This window comes from Ambystoma mexicanum, chromosome 4p (assembly GCF_040938575.1).
Source record: "Ambystoma mexicanum isolate Mex_15411 chromosome 4p, UKY_AmexF1_1, whole genome shotgun sequence".
NCBI classification, from domain to species: Eukaryota; Metazoa; Chordata; class Amphibia; order Caudata; family Ambystomatidae; genus Ambystoma; species Ambystoma mexicanum.
Window position 1 is genome coordinate 105,325,688 of NC_090927.1, and position 18,360 is coordinate 105,344,047.

General features: G+C 44.9%; 1 protein-coding gene across 1 annotated transcript in view; it reads right to left on the reverse strand.

Moving 5' to 3' along the window:
* SNX17 (sorting nexin 17) overlaps positions 1 to 18,360 on the reverse strand; it is a 335,778-nt gene that overhangs the window by 169,050 nt on the left and 148,368 nt on the right. The window contains exons 2-5 of the mRNA XM_069605478.1: positions 14,291 to 14,365; positions 10,616 to 10,733; positions 3,745 to 3,809; positions 1,702 to 1,812 (exon numbers count right to left, since the gene is read on the reverse strand). Of these exons, the coding sequence (XP_069461579.1) occupies positions 1,702 to 1,812; positions 3,745 to 3,809; positions 10,616 to 10,733; positions 14,291 to 14,365 (369 nt within the window). The remainder of the gene's footprint in view (positions 1 to 1,701; positions 1,813 to 3,744; positions 3,810 to 10,615; positions 10,734 to 14,290; positions 14,366 to 18,360) is intronic.

Here is an 18,360-nt window from a genome sequence, read left to right on the forward strand (position 1 = left end):
TTCAAATCGGGCATTGTACCTGACAACCTTAAGGATGCTTGGGTCATCCCATTAATCAAAAAACCTAATCTTGATCCTAGTAATCCTTCTAACTACAGGCCCATCACCACGGTGCCCTACCTTCTCAAAATTCTGGACCGCGCAGCCTATCTCCAAATCCAAGACTATCTTGAAACCAACAATCTTCTAGGGCTTAGACAATCTGGCTTCCGTCCTAGACATGGTACTGAGACAGCCTTAATCGACTTGAAAACCCAAATTGAGGAGCTGAAAGACAAGGGCAAACTGGCACTCCTGCTCCTCCTTGATCTTTCAGCTGCCTTTGATTTGGTCGATCACCAAATCCTCTGCCACCACCTCAAAATTGCGGCCCACTTCTCCGACACAGCCACATCTTGGATTAGCTCTTTTCTGGCAAACAGAACCATGAGGGTTTTCTCTTCCATAGCCGCAGCTGATCCAGCCCACGTCCCGTGCGGAGTTCCACAAGGATCTTGTGTATCTCCCACACTTTACAACGTGTTTATTAAACCGCTCTTTGATATGCTTGACTATCTGGGTGTCTCCTACACTAATTATGCGGATGACACCCAGATACTCATCCCTATCACTGGCGATTATGTAACAGATGCCAAAGCGCTCAATACAGTCTACACTGTCATTCAAGCCTGGATGGCTCATCATGGGCTTTGCCTTAATGATGGAAAAGACGGAATTAATCATTCTTGGATCTCAATACAAACTCTCTAAACTTGACCCCAAGTTCAATTCCTTCATTATTGATGGGAACGATATTAAAGTCTCCAACGTCACTAAAACACTTGGAATATATCTTGACTCAACTCTATCCCTCAATCGACAAACCAACGCAGTTGTCTCAGCATCATCCTATACTTGCAAATTGATTACAGCATGTCGCCCATTCTTGACTACGGAGAACTGTCTGATTCTCGCCAGAACCCTCATCATGTCCAAAATCGATTATTGCAACGCCCTCTACCTAGGAACTAGTCAAAGAAACATTGATAAACTCCAGGTCATGCAGAACAACGCCATAAGGGCAGCTCTCAACGTTCCTAGGCGTTCCCACATATCTAACACGAGACGCAACTTGCACTGGCTACCCATTACTCACCGCATATCCCTCAAAGCACTTGTTCTAACACACAAGGCCCAGAACAGCGCAGCCCCGGCCTACCTTTCCTCGCGCTTCATACAACACACAACAACTAGACCACTAAGATCATCTCAGGCTCATACGCTGACTATTCCCAGCTTCAAGCTACAGACAGCCGGAGGCTCTAGCTTCCCTGTCCTCGCGGCTAAGCTCTGGAACACTCTTCCCAATGCTCTCAGAAACGTTCCTCACATCTATGCCTTCAAAGCTAAAACTAAAAACTGTGGTTACATGAACGGGACGCCATAGCCTCCTCTCTATAAGCCTTACACCTGTCAATTCCATTACCAACTGCTCATTGTACATAGACTGTTTTTTACTGCATTCTTAGATTCGCTCCTCTCCTCTCTGTTGATGCTCTGAACTCTATGTAAATATGTGTAAAAATGTTTAATGTATCTATTTGCTGTAACTTGTAACCGCCTCCTTAAACATGCGCCCAGATGCCCCGGGGCAAGGTGCGCACTATAAATAAACAAAATACAAATACAAAAAATACAAATACCTTGTTCTTGCTCACTCACCTCCAGAACCTCCTCCGTCTGGTCCGAGGTAAAGATGGTTACTTTTACTTTCTGGTCATTTGAAAGGGATACTTCCAATTGCACCTCCTCAACGGGGATTTGCTGTGTTTCCTGAGAGTAGAGAATGTAAGAAATTCACTAGTGCCACTACAACGACTAGACGTCAACAGAGATCAATACTCAGACACACAAGAACTTGTGCTACAGGAAGAAAAGATGAACGACCATTTACCCAGAAAGGTTCCATATTTACAGTATTTTCAAATAGCATTTTTTATTTTCACTTTGTGTATTTATGAAACATGGACCTAGACCCAAATTACAGTACTGTACACAGAAAAGGTGGGTAGAGGTTATGGAAAATGCACAGGATTTGGTAACATTAGGAATAATTACAAAGAAATTACTGTACAGCAATTGTCAAGGTTCTGTTTACAGATTTCACATTGATATTTAAATGCTGTATGTGGGACAGTAAGTAAACTAGGGGAGGTCTGAATTTACAGGTGGCATTTATGGGGATGAAGGACTAGAGGGGCAAGGGGAAAGGAAACCGGTGTAGCAGGATCATGTTGGTCTTTAGTGATTGCCAGAGGTTCACGAGAGCGGTGGAGACCAGCTCATTCCACAACCTGGGAGCATACAGGATATGGAAAATTCTAATCTTCAAATTCCTACTTTATTGGCCACATGGACAAATAATTGTGCCATAGACCTGCTGCTGGTTGTTCTTTGGTGGCCACAGACGGAGTTTGTTTTTGGCAAGTGAGTTGATTACTTGGTTAACGATACTGCATGTTTTGGATGTCATGTGCAAGAGCCAGTGCAGTTCCTTTAAGGATCCTGTGATGGGGTGGATCTGTCCGTGATTAGATGGCACGGTGCACTGAATGCAGCCTTTTGAGATCAGGGTAGCTGTTAAAGAGCCCACTGCTCCAATCAGTGTGATGGAGCACAGGGGCTAGAAAAACAGAATGGAAATTAGGAGGTAAGGTTGGAAAATCAGTATCTTGTGGATGAGGCTAAACTAGTACCAGGCTGCTTGTGTTCAGACACTGTGGAAGCCTAGAGACTTGGCACAGTTCATTGAGGAGTGCATAGCTGCTTTAAAGGGCCAACTGGACAAGCAACTGCTTGCTAGTCCACGCTGACAGACCAGAGTAAAACAGGCATTTAATGGGGGCTAAAGGCCATTTCAGAATAACATTCAGGGTGCCAATATGTACCTTATTATTGGGGAAAAAGGGTTTGGTGCGAGCAGTTTCCCTTAAAGAATGCAATGAAGTGGATTGCCAAGCACATGGGAAAGTGAGCTCACAGCTCCTAGCAGCCTCCGCATGAATGCAATGCCACCAAAGAGTTGGTGGCAGGAAAGCAGAGGGATTTTCTGTTCATCTGAAATGTGAAGGTAGTATAATCAATTTGAGCCAAGTCACACATGCCACAGTGTCACCCAGTAACCATCACCCCCCCCCAGTTCAGAGCCACATTTGCAAAGCATAGTGGGTATGCAATTTTGCCCAATTGCAAGCCTTTTGCTCCAGAACAGGACAGGGATTCTCTGTATATAGCTTAATCAACCCAAATCAAACCCCTCTCAAGGCTCCAGGCAACTGCATGCCTGATGGATACTGGGTAATGCTGTGGCATGTGTGATTTGGCTCAAATGGCTTATTCTACTTTCATATGAAAGACTTCTTTCCATGCCTTTTTAAAGCCACCATAAATGTAGCTGGTGTTTGCTAAATATGCCTCAAGGCATGAACCACATGGCCATCAGACTATACTGCACGGATGATCCCTTGAAAAAGGGAGAAACCAAGTATGCAGTTGTTTGAGTAGAGTTGTTTTAAGGCGTGTATTTTAAAGACAGATTTTGGTGGAGGTCGATGTGCAAAGGAAATTGGAACTAGGAGGACGCTCTCACATTCAGCAGGGGCGAGAGACCAGGGGCACGAAAGAAAGTGGAGACATGGAAGAAGAGCCCAGACAAACGATGCAATAAATTAAACGTACGCACTGTCAGTGTGCAGGTGCACTTACCTGCTGGGCTTTTCGCAGGAAGCCATTAAAGGTCTCACTGATTCCCAACAATGGTTCTTGGCGCACTAGAGGGAAAGAATCAAACCAGTCTGTCAGCAAAGTCTCTGAAATTGCAAGTGCAACAAAAGTTCCACAATGCTTTTTTTTATCCCTCCCAATCAGACACCGGTCTACTGAGTAAAATATCATGGCTGCAAGAGAGCTGAAGATAAGAGCGGATTCACATACAAGATCCCCCCCCCATTAAAACCTAATAGTTGAAGAAATAGCCATTTCAACCGTACTAACAATGTTGGAGGACTGAAGACCACAAATCTACTGCTGCGTGCCAAAACGTGTCTAGAGACACTCTACATTTGGTTATTGTCCGGATATAGCAGAAAGTTTACAAAATGAAAGATACACACATTTCAGAGAGCCATTGTAAAAGAAATGGTCTCCCCAGGCAATATTCAATGTTACTTCTGCAGTGAATGGAAGGCGGCTAGAATTTGGGTGCACAAGGGGGTATTTGGATTCTCAGCATGAGCCCCAACGGATGGTTCTGAGAATCCACCCTAGAGTAAAAGGGAAATGACACTCAGATGTAGACAAAACTCAATTGAGGCAGGTGGTGGAGCAGGAAGGCTTAAACTTTGGGAACTGGGGGTGCACATGATTTGGTCCCCAGGCAACGAACTTTGAGACCCAGTCTTAGAATAATTCAGTAGATGGAATATATGCTGGAAAGACTGACCTAAAGCACTGGGTTCTGGTGACTTTTTGATCTCAAGTGTCATCACGTTTAAAGAAAGCAGGCTATTGTCTCCCGGCCAGGACAAAAAATGTATGGAGTTGATTGCACTCTGATGCATGTCTGGCAGTGTAGACAGGAAGGCTCCTTTTGAGGTCCGGGTCAAAACAAGTTTGTACGACTAGTCTCTTTTCTACAGTAGCATTGTTGAGCTAAAAATAATGGCAAGGAATGCCAAACATAACAGAGAAACAGCAGCCAGACTGAAGGAAAAAGGAGGGGGAAAAGTAAAGGCATTCTCAGGAGAAAGGCAGTAATAACAGGCCCCCAATCTCCCTACTGTAAGGCCGTGCTGGAGGGCCAAGGCTGCAAAGAAATTAATTTGCTGAGTCAACGGTAATGGGACCGTCGGCGAAGCAGTATCAGTCGAGTAGCCATTGAAGCAGCCGTCGAAGAAATTGAGCACGAACCGCTTTAAAGTAGACAAAGCGATATAAACTCTTTAGAGCTCCGCATGCGCAACAGACTAGATCCGCAGAAAAATAATCTGGTGGGTCCTCGACGCGGGAAGGATTCTGGGTACACTACATGTCAAGTTGGGGATAGTGCTAGTCACACCCAATGTCGACATCCCTTTTCATTCTTCGAAAGAAAAATGCATTACTCTGGATTACCACTAGATGTCGGACTATATGCACAGCATGTGATTCTAAGCAGATTCACAAGCATCAGAAATAAGGTATAAGGGCTACAAGGATGCATGGGAGATGGTTATGGAGTTGGATTACTGCGTTCTCCCGAGACGTTTCCCCTGATCCCTAGAGGGTCAGTCTCTCCCCATGAGATCTTCTCGCAGAGTAACACCCGAGGGTGACTATCGGGTAGTGGCCAAACCTCTCTGGCCTCATGGGAAGGGGATCCTCCTCTGGGAGAAGTGACATCTCGGTATTCGTCACATTAGAAACAAAATGCAGAATCCACATAATTAGGAGGGAAATTAAAGGATTTTAAGACATGGCTCCCACCAGTTTGTGAGGCAGTAGCGCACAACTCTTTCAGGATAACCACTAAATAATTATTCAAATCTACTGAATACAAATTAATCTCATGGATTTCATATCGCATCACCTGATTTTGATCTTCCTGGAACAAACTGAAGAGGACCCAATTTATGACACTAAGCAGGCGCCCTGCTAGTGTCCAATTATGCAAGTTTAATATTGCACATGTGCAGCACTTTAAACATAGCCCTACCTGCTCCTCACATGTGCAAAAGCTTCACTAAATTCCTTTGGTGCACGAACAGTCAATACTCCAACATATCAAAGAATGGCAAGGAGAAGCTCTACGGTATTTTCATAAGTAATGTCAAGTGGCCTCATAACACTAATACTGCCAAAGTCTAGTACAAGAAGGCAGATGGGTGGTTATTGGGCTGAGATGGAAAGGCAAGATGTGAACCTGATTTGTTGATGAGTGCAGACAAGTAGATGTAATTGTATTTCTGATGCTTGCATCTGCTTAGCTTCACATGCTTTGGCATAGGCCGACATCTAGTTGTAGGTGCTTAGTATTGCATGACTGGTGTTCGAAAATTGAAGTTGACTAGGCGTGTTTGTAATACTATCCCTAGTGCAACGTGCACTGTACCCATGGTCCTTCTGGTGTCAAGGCCCCTCGGATTGTTTGGTTTCTGAAATGAGGGAGCATGAAGTGTATATGTGAGTACAGAAAGCTAAGAAGGTGTAAGATATCTATGTACTTTCAACTCCAAGAGGGTGGGCGCATATCAATTAAGCAGATACAAGCATCACAAATACAATAAGGACAAGTAATTTAAGCATTCTGAGGCTTGTGGATCTGCTTAGAATCACATGCTTTGCATAGACTAGTGTTAGGCAAGATTTGGAGCAGTACCCTTTGGGTGCACAACAACAACCTTGACCTCATGGCAATAGGAACACAACCTTTGTTATAAGTCTGTACTACACAGGTTGGTAGGTTGGCTGACCAGCTGTTAGGCTCACCTGAGATCCTCGGGGGCATCTGGAAGGCTCTGAGATCTGGAACCCTGGATGCGTAGTTGCCCAGTACTGAAAAATGAATCTTAGTCATTTGTAGGGTGAGCTATCCGTCCTACGTTTCTTGTGCAGGGGCGCTTGTCGTTTGTTGGGGAGCTGCCCGAGTTGCTTCTCTGATGCAGTACCCCTTCCTTGGGCCCAGGCCTGCTGTGACCCCGAATCTGCTGGTAGGCAGGTAGGTTTGTTATTTGTAAGTCTTTGTTCGGTTTATGGTGGGAATTAGTTAATGTCTTTATCTCCTTTTCAGATGCGAAGGTCTTGATGCTGGCGTGCCGGATGGAGGCACGTTTCTAGGTAGGAGAAAGCACGAAGCACAGCGCCTTTATTGTCTTTTAAAGCTAACCTGTGGTTTCTTCTCCTCACAGGCTGCTGTGGTGCTGCGAGTGGATGAGAGCGCGATGAAAAACAGCCCCCCCGAAAACCGTTAAGGTAAGTACAGCGCTGTGCGGTTGTTTAATATTGAAAGCGAACCTGAAAATCTCCCTTTTCCTTTGCAGATGTTGCTGTTGTGCTCCGGATGGAAGCGTGGCGTAGCGCGATGGAATTCAGGTAAGACTGTGGAATTCGATGTTTTGGAAGCGCGCATTCTAATATTGTTTTTCCCTTTCTCGTTCTTGCAGGTCGCAATGTTCGAACAGCAGCTGTGGTAGCAGTTCGCTGGAAGTCCTTAAGCTAGATGTTTCTTCTCTGTTTCCACAGATTGCAGCCCAGTTCAGATGCTGAGTGCTGGATGGTGTTTTTCTCAGCTAAAACAGTATAATCTTGTTCTTGCAGAATTACAGGAAGATGCTGAAGACCAGGAGCTGTACACAGTGAGCGTCATGCTGCGGGTTGCAGAATAACACGAAGCATGTTCTGCAGTCAGGGTGTGGTTTATATAGCCCAGGTAAAGTAGTACCAAGGAAAGTAGTTCCAGGCCTTCCACACCCAAAACACTAGACCGCATGGCTTGGTTCTTAGAACTAGACTGTGTGGGTGCTTCCATGTTGGATTTAAAGGCCCATGTACATAAATGGGACCTAGTTTGAACGGCCCTTCCTTCCTACATATGAGCCTGGTGCAAAAGGCGCCAGGACTGGCTGTAGGAGCCCTTTTGCAGTGGTTTTAAGGCGCTCAGGGTTCCGGTGGGAGCCTGCTTGTGGCACAACTTGTGCCCCCTCACAGTGGTCATGACACCAGCCAGGCTTATCTGGAGAGGGGTCAATGTGATCAGTAGGGAAGTTACACAGATTCACAGTGACAAGTATCCAAACAAACACACTCAAGGTTTCTTGATTTAAACGATTATTAATTTAACAGCCAGTTTGAATAAGCTTTCTTCAGAAGGGGCAACATAATAGTAAGCCACAAATGCACTTCAAAATACACACTCTTAGTTTCTCTAAACAAGCAAGTACTCATTTGGGATGGCAGAGAGACACTTCTTGCACCCTCAGGTGACCTAAATAGCTGGGACACTGGACATTAATACATCACTGTTACATTTAGAGCAATACTGAGATGAGTGTCAAAGTAAAGAGGTTTCTGAATAAGACAAGAGATCACACAAATATTCTGAAGCAGGTAAATACTTTTGAACCCCCCCAATGCAAATTAAGTTAACCCTTTCCTGGAGGGAAGGTAAAACACAAGCAGATGAGAGAAGAGTCATTCAGGCAAGCTGGGCAAGCCAATGTCAATTGGGCAAAAGTCTAGGTGAGCTGAAGCACTTCTTGCAGGTAAGTAAAAGTCTTGCACAATGTTTTAGAAGTCTTTGTAAAAAATCAATGTAGGGTCACAAGCTGGGAGGCTTGTGAGAACTAGAAGATGCAAGCAACTCTACAGAGGCAACCAAGAATAGTCTCAACTGAGACCAATTAAGGCTACAAAAACAAGAGGTAAATTCTTACACTGTACAGTACCTTTGGTTAGAAGAAATGGTTCCAGCTGGCTTCTGTTCCTGTGTGGGTCTGCAGATCCTTTTATTCCTGTGCCTCAGTCGTGGGGATCAAGAGGGAGGACTTCTGGGGACTCAAGCAACACAACGGGACGGTCAGCAACAGAAAAAGACAAACTTCTATTCAGCAGCACTTTGCGGTTTCAGCTCCTCACGTCTCAGCAAATAGCACCACTGCGGTCTCACGGATACCATTCTGGACTTTCCTCGCATCTGGGGTCCAGCACTCCGTTGAAGTGGCTCAGGCTTGGTCAGTTCTGCTTACTGGGAGTCTGGAGTATCTTCCAGCAGCTCGGGTCCATCTTAAAAGTGATGCACTCCGTTTGGTATTCCTCTCCCTGGCACTTCGGTTCCAGCAGCAGAAGTACAGCCAGCTCCAAGATGATGTCCAAACGAGTTCACTTTAGAGTTGATTGGTCCCACCAACCCAAGGGTAAAAGTCGTCCAGGCAGGGCTTCTCTAGTTGAAACTAATTCGGATCGTCAGCACAGCAGCAGGGTTTCTCTGGGCAAACTAAAGGTCCAGGAGTTGCAGCAAGCGTCTCTTCCAAGTTCTTTTTCGGATTCCTTTGTCCAGTGGTCGACTCTGCCTTCCAAGCCAAAAAGCCTTGCCTTTTATGCAGGTTTCTCCCATTCATTCCAGCCTAGCTGTCAATCACACAGAATTACGGATGTCCTTGCCGGACAGCCAGCCAGCCAATCACCTTTGGGTGCATTCCTGAAACCAAGGGGATTAAGCACTGGGAGTTTCGGGCACCTCTCACTTCCTGCCCCTGCCAGACACAGTGGAGCCAGAGGTGGGCTTCACTCGTGAATCTCGACAAAGACAAAATGAACAAAGGGACCAAACCAGGTTTGGTGCACAGAGTAAATCTCAAGAAGGACCTTTCAAGCAAGAAATGGCAAAAAAAAGAAAACCAGGGCCATTTTGACAAAATGGGCACCCATGGGTGCTTTACTGCAGTTGCGAACGCAGCCCGCGGTAAAAACTCTGAATGGTAGTTAAAAGTAAACCACTGACACCAGCAATTAATTGAAGAAAGGTTAACAAACATTTTACATGAGAAACTAGACAAAGGGGATTCAAAGTAACCCCTCCAGCACCCTATGGTATGATAGTGTGTGCTGGGTCTAGAAAGTTACAAAATGTAAGTAAAGTCAAGTTCACTTCACTGCTCTTGGAAATTCACCGGAAATCTAAGAGGCTTACCTGTGCCACTGCACTGAAGGTGCTGTGTGTCACAGCGTAAAGATGATACCTATTGAGTTTGTCAGACTCCAAAGTCAAAAGAAACAGAAAAAAATCACATTAAATTACATGAGAGATAAAAAGTCCTAAAGTCCAGCAAAAAGAGCTGGGGGTCTCTAAGGTAGAAGGGAATTAGCACATTTCTGAGAATTCTCCCTAACAAGTTCTTCTCTCCAGCAGGCCAAAGCCTCACTGCATCTCAAAACGTCCCCTTTGCTTGCCTCTCTAGGGCTTGGTCCTTTTCCCACAGAGCGTGCAAGCCTGTACATAATACGTAATGCCCTGGTGTATGTGATTGGTGCATTGCTAACACATGGTTTACTACAGGGAAGCATGGGCAGCACCTTTAAAAGCCTAGTCTCGTCCATCTTGTTTCCGGCATGCGCCGTGATTACTATAGTGGGCAGACTGCCCTTATGCAGCGCGTTTCTGACCACTGCTCACAGTGTCTGCTAAACACTGCCAGCTCTTGCTCTGAAAGACTTCTGCTTTCCTAATATGGTGGGACTAACTCACTGATTAATTAGCTTTAGTTTACTATTGTAGCCAAGGTTTTCAAATGCGCTTTGAGTTACAGTTCTGGTGACCCCTTATAGGGGTCGCGAACCAACGGTATGGAACAAACCATCTTTCTGCCACACTTCGGCAAGCCCCTTAAAGGGACAGTACTAACCGATGGAACCATGCATCCATTATTTCCTATAGGCGGCATGGTGGGGGTAGCCAAGTTCACCCACCCAAAGTAATTCAATCCTTTTGCGGTTTACAATTTCCAGATTGATTATCCACTGTAATTTAGAACCTTTATATTTGTTCCTTTAACAAAACCCATTAAGCACCCTCCCCTGTCCCCAGATGATCCACTCAACTCACCCGCTTGCATGTACTTCTCCAACTGTTCTCGTCTCTGTTCAACCTCGGCAGGAGTCAGTGTGAAAATCTTCTTGGGAGGGAAAGCTGGCACCACATTGTGACCATACTCTTTTCTTAGCTAGGGAAATTCAAGGAAAGCAAGAAGCCAATTAAATTTCACAATCCAATTTCTCAAAGTACAAACATTGAAGCTTTATAGCCCGCATTTAATAAATCAAGGGCAACAAAATAACGAGGCGGCCACGTGAAACCAAAAATGTTAAAATACAGCACAGGGAAAGGCCATAATAAACGTGTAAAGAATATTGGATATCAGAATAATTCCACTTGTCCATTGGATTTAAATTTTTACTTTTAATCTACAGTTTGAGCATAAGGTTTGTGATACTCTTTCAGAGATTAATTACATGTATGGAGTACACAACAATGAACAGAAACAATTAGCAATCTTGTGCTCAGATCACAATATTGTACATGAAATGAATCAAATTAGAAGTGCCCCAAGCCGACGCGTTTTCGACCTTTCTGGTCCTGATCAAAGCTTAAATAGTCTATAGCAAGGGTGCACAACTGATTTTGACAGAGGGCCGAATGTACCTTACATGAGGGCTATAGTGGGCCGAAAAAAGTAAATGTGGGCGGGGCGGTAGGCGGGACATGTCGGGAGGCTTTTTCAACCCCCAATTTGTATTAAACACATGGAAAAAAAAATGTTTTTGAGGGGTAACGATTTTTATTGCATTTCAAACTTACATTTTGTACTACATTTTCCATTGTTATCATTTATTTCGATTTAGTTATTGTATATCGTCTGTTTAATTAAATTATATATATTTTATTGACCCTTGATTGGACATTCCGTTATTCTGGACTGCTATAGTTTGCTGTTTGAGTTGCCCAAGAGGAGTATGGCCTTCGTTGAGTCAGGTTTCCTCAAAAAAGCAAAGGATGTACATCTCCTAACTGTGCCTGTTTTAGCTTTATTATTGGGTTCACTCTTGGAGTGCAACCATATGCCCCATGGCCCCCTTACCCCCCAACCAAACACTATGCCCCATGGCCCCCTCACCCCCCCCAACCAAACACTATGCCCATGGCCCCCTCACCCCCCAACCAAACACTATGCCCATGGCCCCCTCACCCCCCAACCAAACACTATGCCCCATGGTCCCCTCACCCCCAACCAAACACTATGCCCCATGGTCCCCTCACCCCCAACCAAACACTATGCCCCATGGCCCCCTCACCCCCAACTAAACACTCTGCCCCATGTCTCCCACCCCCAACCAAACACTATGCCCCAAACACACTTTCAAGGATGCACCCATACAGACCCGAACCCCCCCACCCCAGCACACAAACTCTAAAGCATGCACCCATACATGCATCTCAACATACACAACACAAACATTCATACACATCCGACACCCTCCCCCACCCCCCCCCCCATCTCAACATACACAAACATACAGCAGAACAGACCCGACACACAAACACACAGACCACTTACCGGACGTGCTGGAAGGCAGGCTAGCTGGAATGCTGGCGAGCTAAGTGGACCGGTACTATGGCTGGCGTGGCAAGCAAGGATGAAATGCCTTCCGGCATCAAGCCTTACTGGTCACGCCAGCCGTAGTGCTGGCACTCCATTGGTGCAGCACACACGCGCTACGTGGCTCGTAGGAGTGACGTGGTGCGTGTGTGCTGAGCCAATGACGGCCAGTGTTTTGTCTGGCCCGGAAGACAACAAAGACTTTCCTATTGGAGGGCGGCCGATGCTGCTTGCGGGCCGCCCTCCATTAGGAAAGTCTTTGTGCCTCGCGGGCCGGAAAAAACAGTACGGCGGGCCGTATGTTGTGCACCCATGGTCTATAGTCAAATATTTTATGTCACCACCAAATAAACAGGAATTCTTTGTTTATCCTTATATATGAACAGAAATTAAGAAGAAATGGTTTACGAGGGTTTAGACAGACAATAAAATGAAAAATGAAGAAATTGAACAAAACAAATAGATATAAAGTATTATTATGGTGCAATGCAATGGTATTGTGTAACATGTCCAAGCCAGTGTCACTTTAAAATCCCATCAATCCCATCATTAACTATTAACCATAGTAGCGTGTTGCTATTGTTGTGAGCGCAGCTAAACACTCACATTTCCAAGTGAGTCATGCAACTAATTGAGAAAAGGCAAGTAATATTGCATGCTCAGTAATTCTCCTGGTGTTAATACGCTTTCAAAGTGTGCATTTGCCTTGTTCAATTGGTGCTCATTGTGCCTTCCAGTGCCATAACTCATTGTTTACATCCACCCTTATACATCAATGAAATCGCCTTGGTGGAGTGGTTTGTGACGTACGATCTATTGTCATCAATGTTTAAACTCTGAAGAATATATAGATAGGTGCCCTTGATTAAAACATGTATTGTTCACTTCAACTACTGTGCTTAAATTGGGCAGTCCCGACTGCTTACCACAAATCCTGGTGAGTTATCTGGCATTGGGAATTAAAGCGCCTAAATTATGGTCATCAAGTTCAAGATTGCTGCATTTATAAATTTGGGCCCATCGTAGTTACAGGTTACATAATATACTTGTTTTGGTTAAGTACAAATAGTTGGACGTTACCGTAATATAAACTATAGTTACAAAGCATAATGGTCACGAGGTTTCTGTAAATTGATCTCGATTATACAGATGTCCTGTCTGGAACCATCGGCTTGTGTCCTCCTTGCCAACGCCATTTTGTTATTTATATGGAGAGGGTGACGTCACAGTTGTTTGTAAACATAAGGTTGTCGCGCCCATTGCCTAAGATTTAAATATTCCTCCGTACACCTTGATATTGGTCCAGTTAAGAGTTTGTTACTCCTATTGTTGGACTAAATAAAGTCTGAAAATATAGTTGCCGGAGTAATCATGTGAAATGCATCTTTCTAAACACTGGTTGGAGTTACTTTCCATTATATTGTAAGGTAAACGTGTTTCGATTACTATATATACACAAATCGTATCGCTGCAGTAAGCTCGTGCTGTTTGAGCATGTTATAATCTTGATGTATTGTCTAGCCTCAGAACGCTTGGATTTGGAATATCCGTAGCATTTGCAAAGTACTTGGTGGTCTGGGTGTGTAGCTACACTTGCTTCAAACCAATGTGTTAATCAATATTAGCATCTAGATGATATATCAAATCATTTCCAACAAGAATTCTTAGTATGATATCAAACATCCTTTACAACCCTTACACGTCGGTAAATTACATTTGTATTGTTTGTTTTGTTAGCATTGAGTTAACCCAACCTCAAAAAGGTGTGTAGCATATAATATGAAGTTGAGAATCACGTTTCTTTACAGATCATTCTACATGCATATTCAAGCTTTGAGGAATAATTGCATGTGTATTTGGTAGTGGCATGTTAGGTATTGCAAATCATGTAATCTTTTCTCGGCAATGGAGATTACCTAATGCACACTTGCTATATGGTGGAAACCACGGTATTAAATGGACTATTCGGGTGAAAATTCCGATAATCAGAATTACATAAAATGAAGACATGCATAAACTTGGAGATGGAGGGCAGGACACCACACAGTACAAAGATCAGCATGTACAAAAGGGGGCTCAAGACCCCAAGGAATCAAGCGCAGGACCACATTGGTTAGCTTTACCTGCTCGTGCAGACCCAGAAGTTGGCTGTATCGGACCCGACAGTGCAAGACACCGTTCACATGGATGTTATAGGCCTAAAAAGAGAGAATGGGGTTAGAAAACAATTCAAAAGGTTTTATAATCCGTAGAGCTGCTTTACTTCTAAGCACACGTGTACATAACTGGTTGTCGCAAGGGGAAAATAAGAACGAACCGCATTTAAGCCCCAGTCTTGGGGTGCCTTTTAGCAAGAACCAAAGCAACTCAGTACCCCTGAAACGTCTCAATGGGACTGTACTTTCTAGTTGGTAACTATGACGACATGGTAAGTAAGAGGAGTGTCAGGAGGGGATAGGAATTCCCCTCAGCCTGGGGTGGGAGGCCTACCCGGCAGAAGCCAGAGTCAGTTCTACCCAATGGGTGAGTGGGAGGGCAGGAGCAGCTGAAAGGGCTCACTTTCCTGTCCCATTTCCAAGGGCCTTCCTTCACAGGTGTATTCCCAACTTGCTTAACCCCATACCTTTCCGAAGAAAGTGCTGGCCACGCCTCCTTTCTTTTACCCCCGCCCCCAGTCACAGGAGAAGCGGCAGCAAGATCAATGAACTAACCTCTTAAGGACAATTGTTCAATTATCCCCCCCCCCCTCCCCTGCAGACAGCTAGCATTCAGAATGTATTGCGCTTTAATAATTGAAGCCCTTGGGATGCCCCGTAGGACAGGAAAGAAGTTGTGTCAAGGACAATGGGCAGTGAAGAACTGGAAAGAAGAAATACATGCAGGTGACAATAGATACCTAGGTCTGCAACCTGCGACTCGCCAAATGATTTGGACTAAGTGACCTGTGACATCTCATGGACTATACTGGCTAGGACTGATGGGATTTGTGCTCCAAAACATCTGGAGAGCCAAAGGTTGCAGACCCTTGCCTGCAGTAGTTACGGGGCAGAAGGCCATGCAGAGTTTGAGAGGAGAAGTCATCGAACGTGAGCATCACTTAAAGAGCACTGGCTTGAAACTCTAAAAGCTGAAACTATACCAGTGACGTCAGCAGAGGAAGGCGCCCTGGGGAGTGGAATTTCAGCATCCCTGCACCCAAGGCGTGTGCACTACCTTTCCACGCAACTAATCTTTCGCGAAGTCTGTAAATGTACGGCAATAAGCGGATGGTGTGATTCACACCTCATTACTTAGGCAAAACTGTAAAAGAGGTCGCACCGCTTCTAATGAGACACTCACATTCATTTGTTGCATAAATATCATCTAATGACCCACATGCCAAGCTACCAGTCTTCACCCAATCTCACTTTCAGAGAAGTCCCTTTAGATGTGGATACATCCACAGGCAGGGGATCCTTTTGAAGAATTTATTTTAATACAACACACCATAGATATCGAGCCAACACCCAGGCTGTCGGCATCAAGCCAACCTCCATGTTCATGAGCAGTGCCTTCCAATCTGATGCCACCTCTCCAGTCAATGTACACTTACAAACCTTCCACGATGGACTCTAGAAAAGAATGCCTCCCAATCGCTGACTCTCTCATCAATGTATAGATACGTGCATAGCTTGTGCATCAATCGTTCTCAAGTACTTTACAAGAAGAATTTAACAAGACATGAGTCGGGACTCTTAAATTCATTCTGCTTCGAAGAGAATACAGACCGTGAATTGAAGTTTTAATAGATGTTGACATGGATTTTTAAAAATCAACCCTGGGGTTGATTCTGAGAGGCCACCCTGTTATGTTGAATAGGCAAGATAGTGAGGTCTAGCCAAACCCAATCAAGGTAGGTAGGTAGGTAGCTCAGCGGAGTAGAGGTGTGGGATTTGTCTAGGGTTACAATGAAAGATGGCCCGAGCACTGCAATAATTCCTGTTAGACAGGCGAGTACAGAAATATACATTAGGCCTTTAGGGTACACTCCAAGCAATGACAATTTCTGGTAAGTATTTGCACACTGTTACAAGAATACACCATTGGGGTTTCTGCTAACACAACAGCAACACTAACTTTAGAAACAGTTATGAAACAGTTAGCTAGGTCAAAATACAATATCTGTATGTGGTCAATATTGTTAGTCTTCTCCCTGTTCATCCCATCCTTCACTTCCTCCTCCTCCTCCCACTCACTTTTACTACACTTTCAAACCTATTAGAAACGTTGTTTTGTAGTCTTCCCCGCCCACCCCCACAAACTTTCACCTCTACACCATTCATTCATTCATTCATTCAATCTTGTTAAGGCACTTGCACGATACATAGTAGGAACGTTGCTTTTCTTCTCCCCTGTACCTCCCCCTCCCTTGTTTTAATGGCCCTAGAAAAACCTTGCTGTATCGGGCCATTATAAGTACCCAATAAACACATTTAAAAATGATAAAATAAAGTTAGTGAGAACTAGAAAACCCAGTAATTTAGAGCCAGTTTAGACAGGTAAATAAAGTAGAACTCACAGAAAACGGAAGACAAGGTCCTTAGTCCTCAATAATTCCAGCCCTTGTAAGAACTTGGGCCTGGTACCCAAAAGACAATTTCCACACTATATACTTTGCAGGCAGGTTTTCTATAGGATTGCGAACAAGAATGGCCAAAGCCAACGGTTGAGAGTAAATGTTCCAGTATTAGATGATTGAAAGTTAATTAACAGATATTCGGAGACCAAGATCCGAGATGAAAAGGGTTACTAAATGGCCATCTCCTTTGAGCCGCCTGTAGGCACCTGCACTGAGAGAAGGGTTCCCAGAGCCGCTGAGGTTCCAGAAATGGCACGTGGCGGGGTTGGAGAGGATATGACAACTTTGGGTAACAGGAAAGTTTATTCCGATACAGGTTCTGGAGACCACCCTTGGGACTGGTCAGCACTCTGTGTTTCTCTATTTGCAATTGAAAGCAGTAGAAACGGCAGTGAAACGGGGGACCAAGATACAAGGGCTGTCGCTGGTAGAAACACTGTTAGACACGTGTCGGGAGAACTTTTTTTTTTTATCTCGGCCCTCTACGGGACTTTGTTGATGGCAAAGGGAAGTTCTGAATATATCAAAGCCAAGTGGGAATGGGATATGGCAATGGAAATGGACATGGACCTTTGGGGAGCAATGTGTAAGGGGGCATACGAGACATCTATAGCATGTCAATGCAAGATGCATTGGATAAAGCTAATGTATAGATGGCAGTACAATCCCATACGGCAGTCACGAATATTGGTATGGTCTGAAGGCGCTGGTAGGTTGAACGCCCTTGGGATGGGAACCGAAGTTCAAGTCCGTAGAGAGTCAAAGGTGCATGTGAGCACCGGATATGTGTGCAGCTGGTATGGCATTCGTGTAATAGCTGCTTCTTAGCGGTAGGTGTGGTGGTTGAGGCGTCAAGAGTATGTGTTCGTTCTGGTAGGATTTATCCAGACCGATTGTGGCTGCGTTAGGCCTGAGGAAAACGCCTGGCTGGGGGGGGGGGGGGGGGGGGTGTAACCAGCAGTGATTAGAGTGATGGGGAGTATGAGGCAGATGTTGATATGAGAACAGCTATACCGATTGGTGTCATAGTATCTCTGTGTTCTAGTTGAATGGTGGTCTAAGGAAGAGAGTAAGCATGGTGATGTGATATGATGGGTTACATGCTCTTTGAAACGTTCCATGCACTCCAAACCATTCCATGTAAATCACGTAATTCTATGCACTCCAGTCCGCTCCACGCACTCCAGTCCGCTCCACGCGTTCGAATCTGTTCCATGTACTCCAATCCGTTCTGTGTATTTCTAAGTTGTTTTATGCACTCAATCCACGTATTTCACCTGCACCACCTCCACTCGGCGCACTCCTCCACTCGGCGCACTCCTCAGCTCGGCGCACCCATCCTCTCTATGCACATGTTCTTTCCACGCACTCATCTGCTATATGTACTCATCTGCTCTACAAAGTCGTCCGCACTTATGCACTCGTCCGCACTTATGCACTCGTCCGCACTTATGCACTCGTCCGCACTTATGCACTCGTCCGCACTTATGCACTCGTCCATTCTACACACTCATCCGATCTGCACACTCATCTGCTCAGCGCATTCATCCGCTCAGCGCACTCATCCGTTCAACG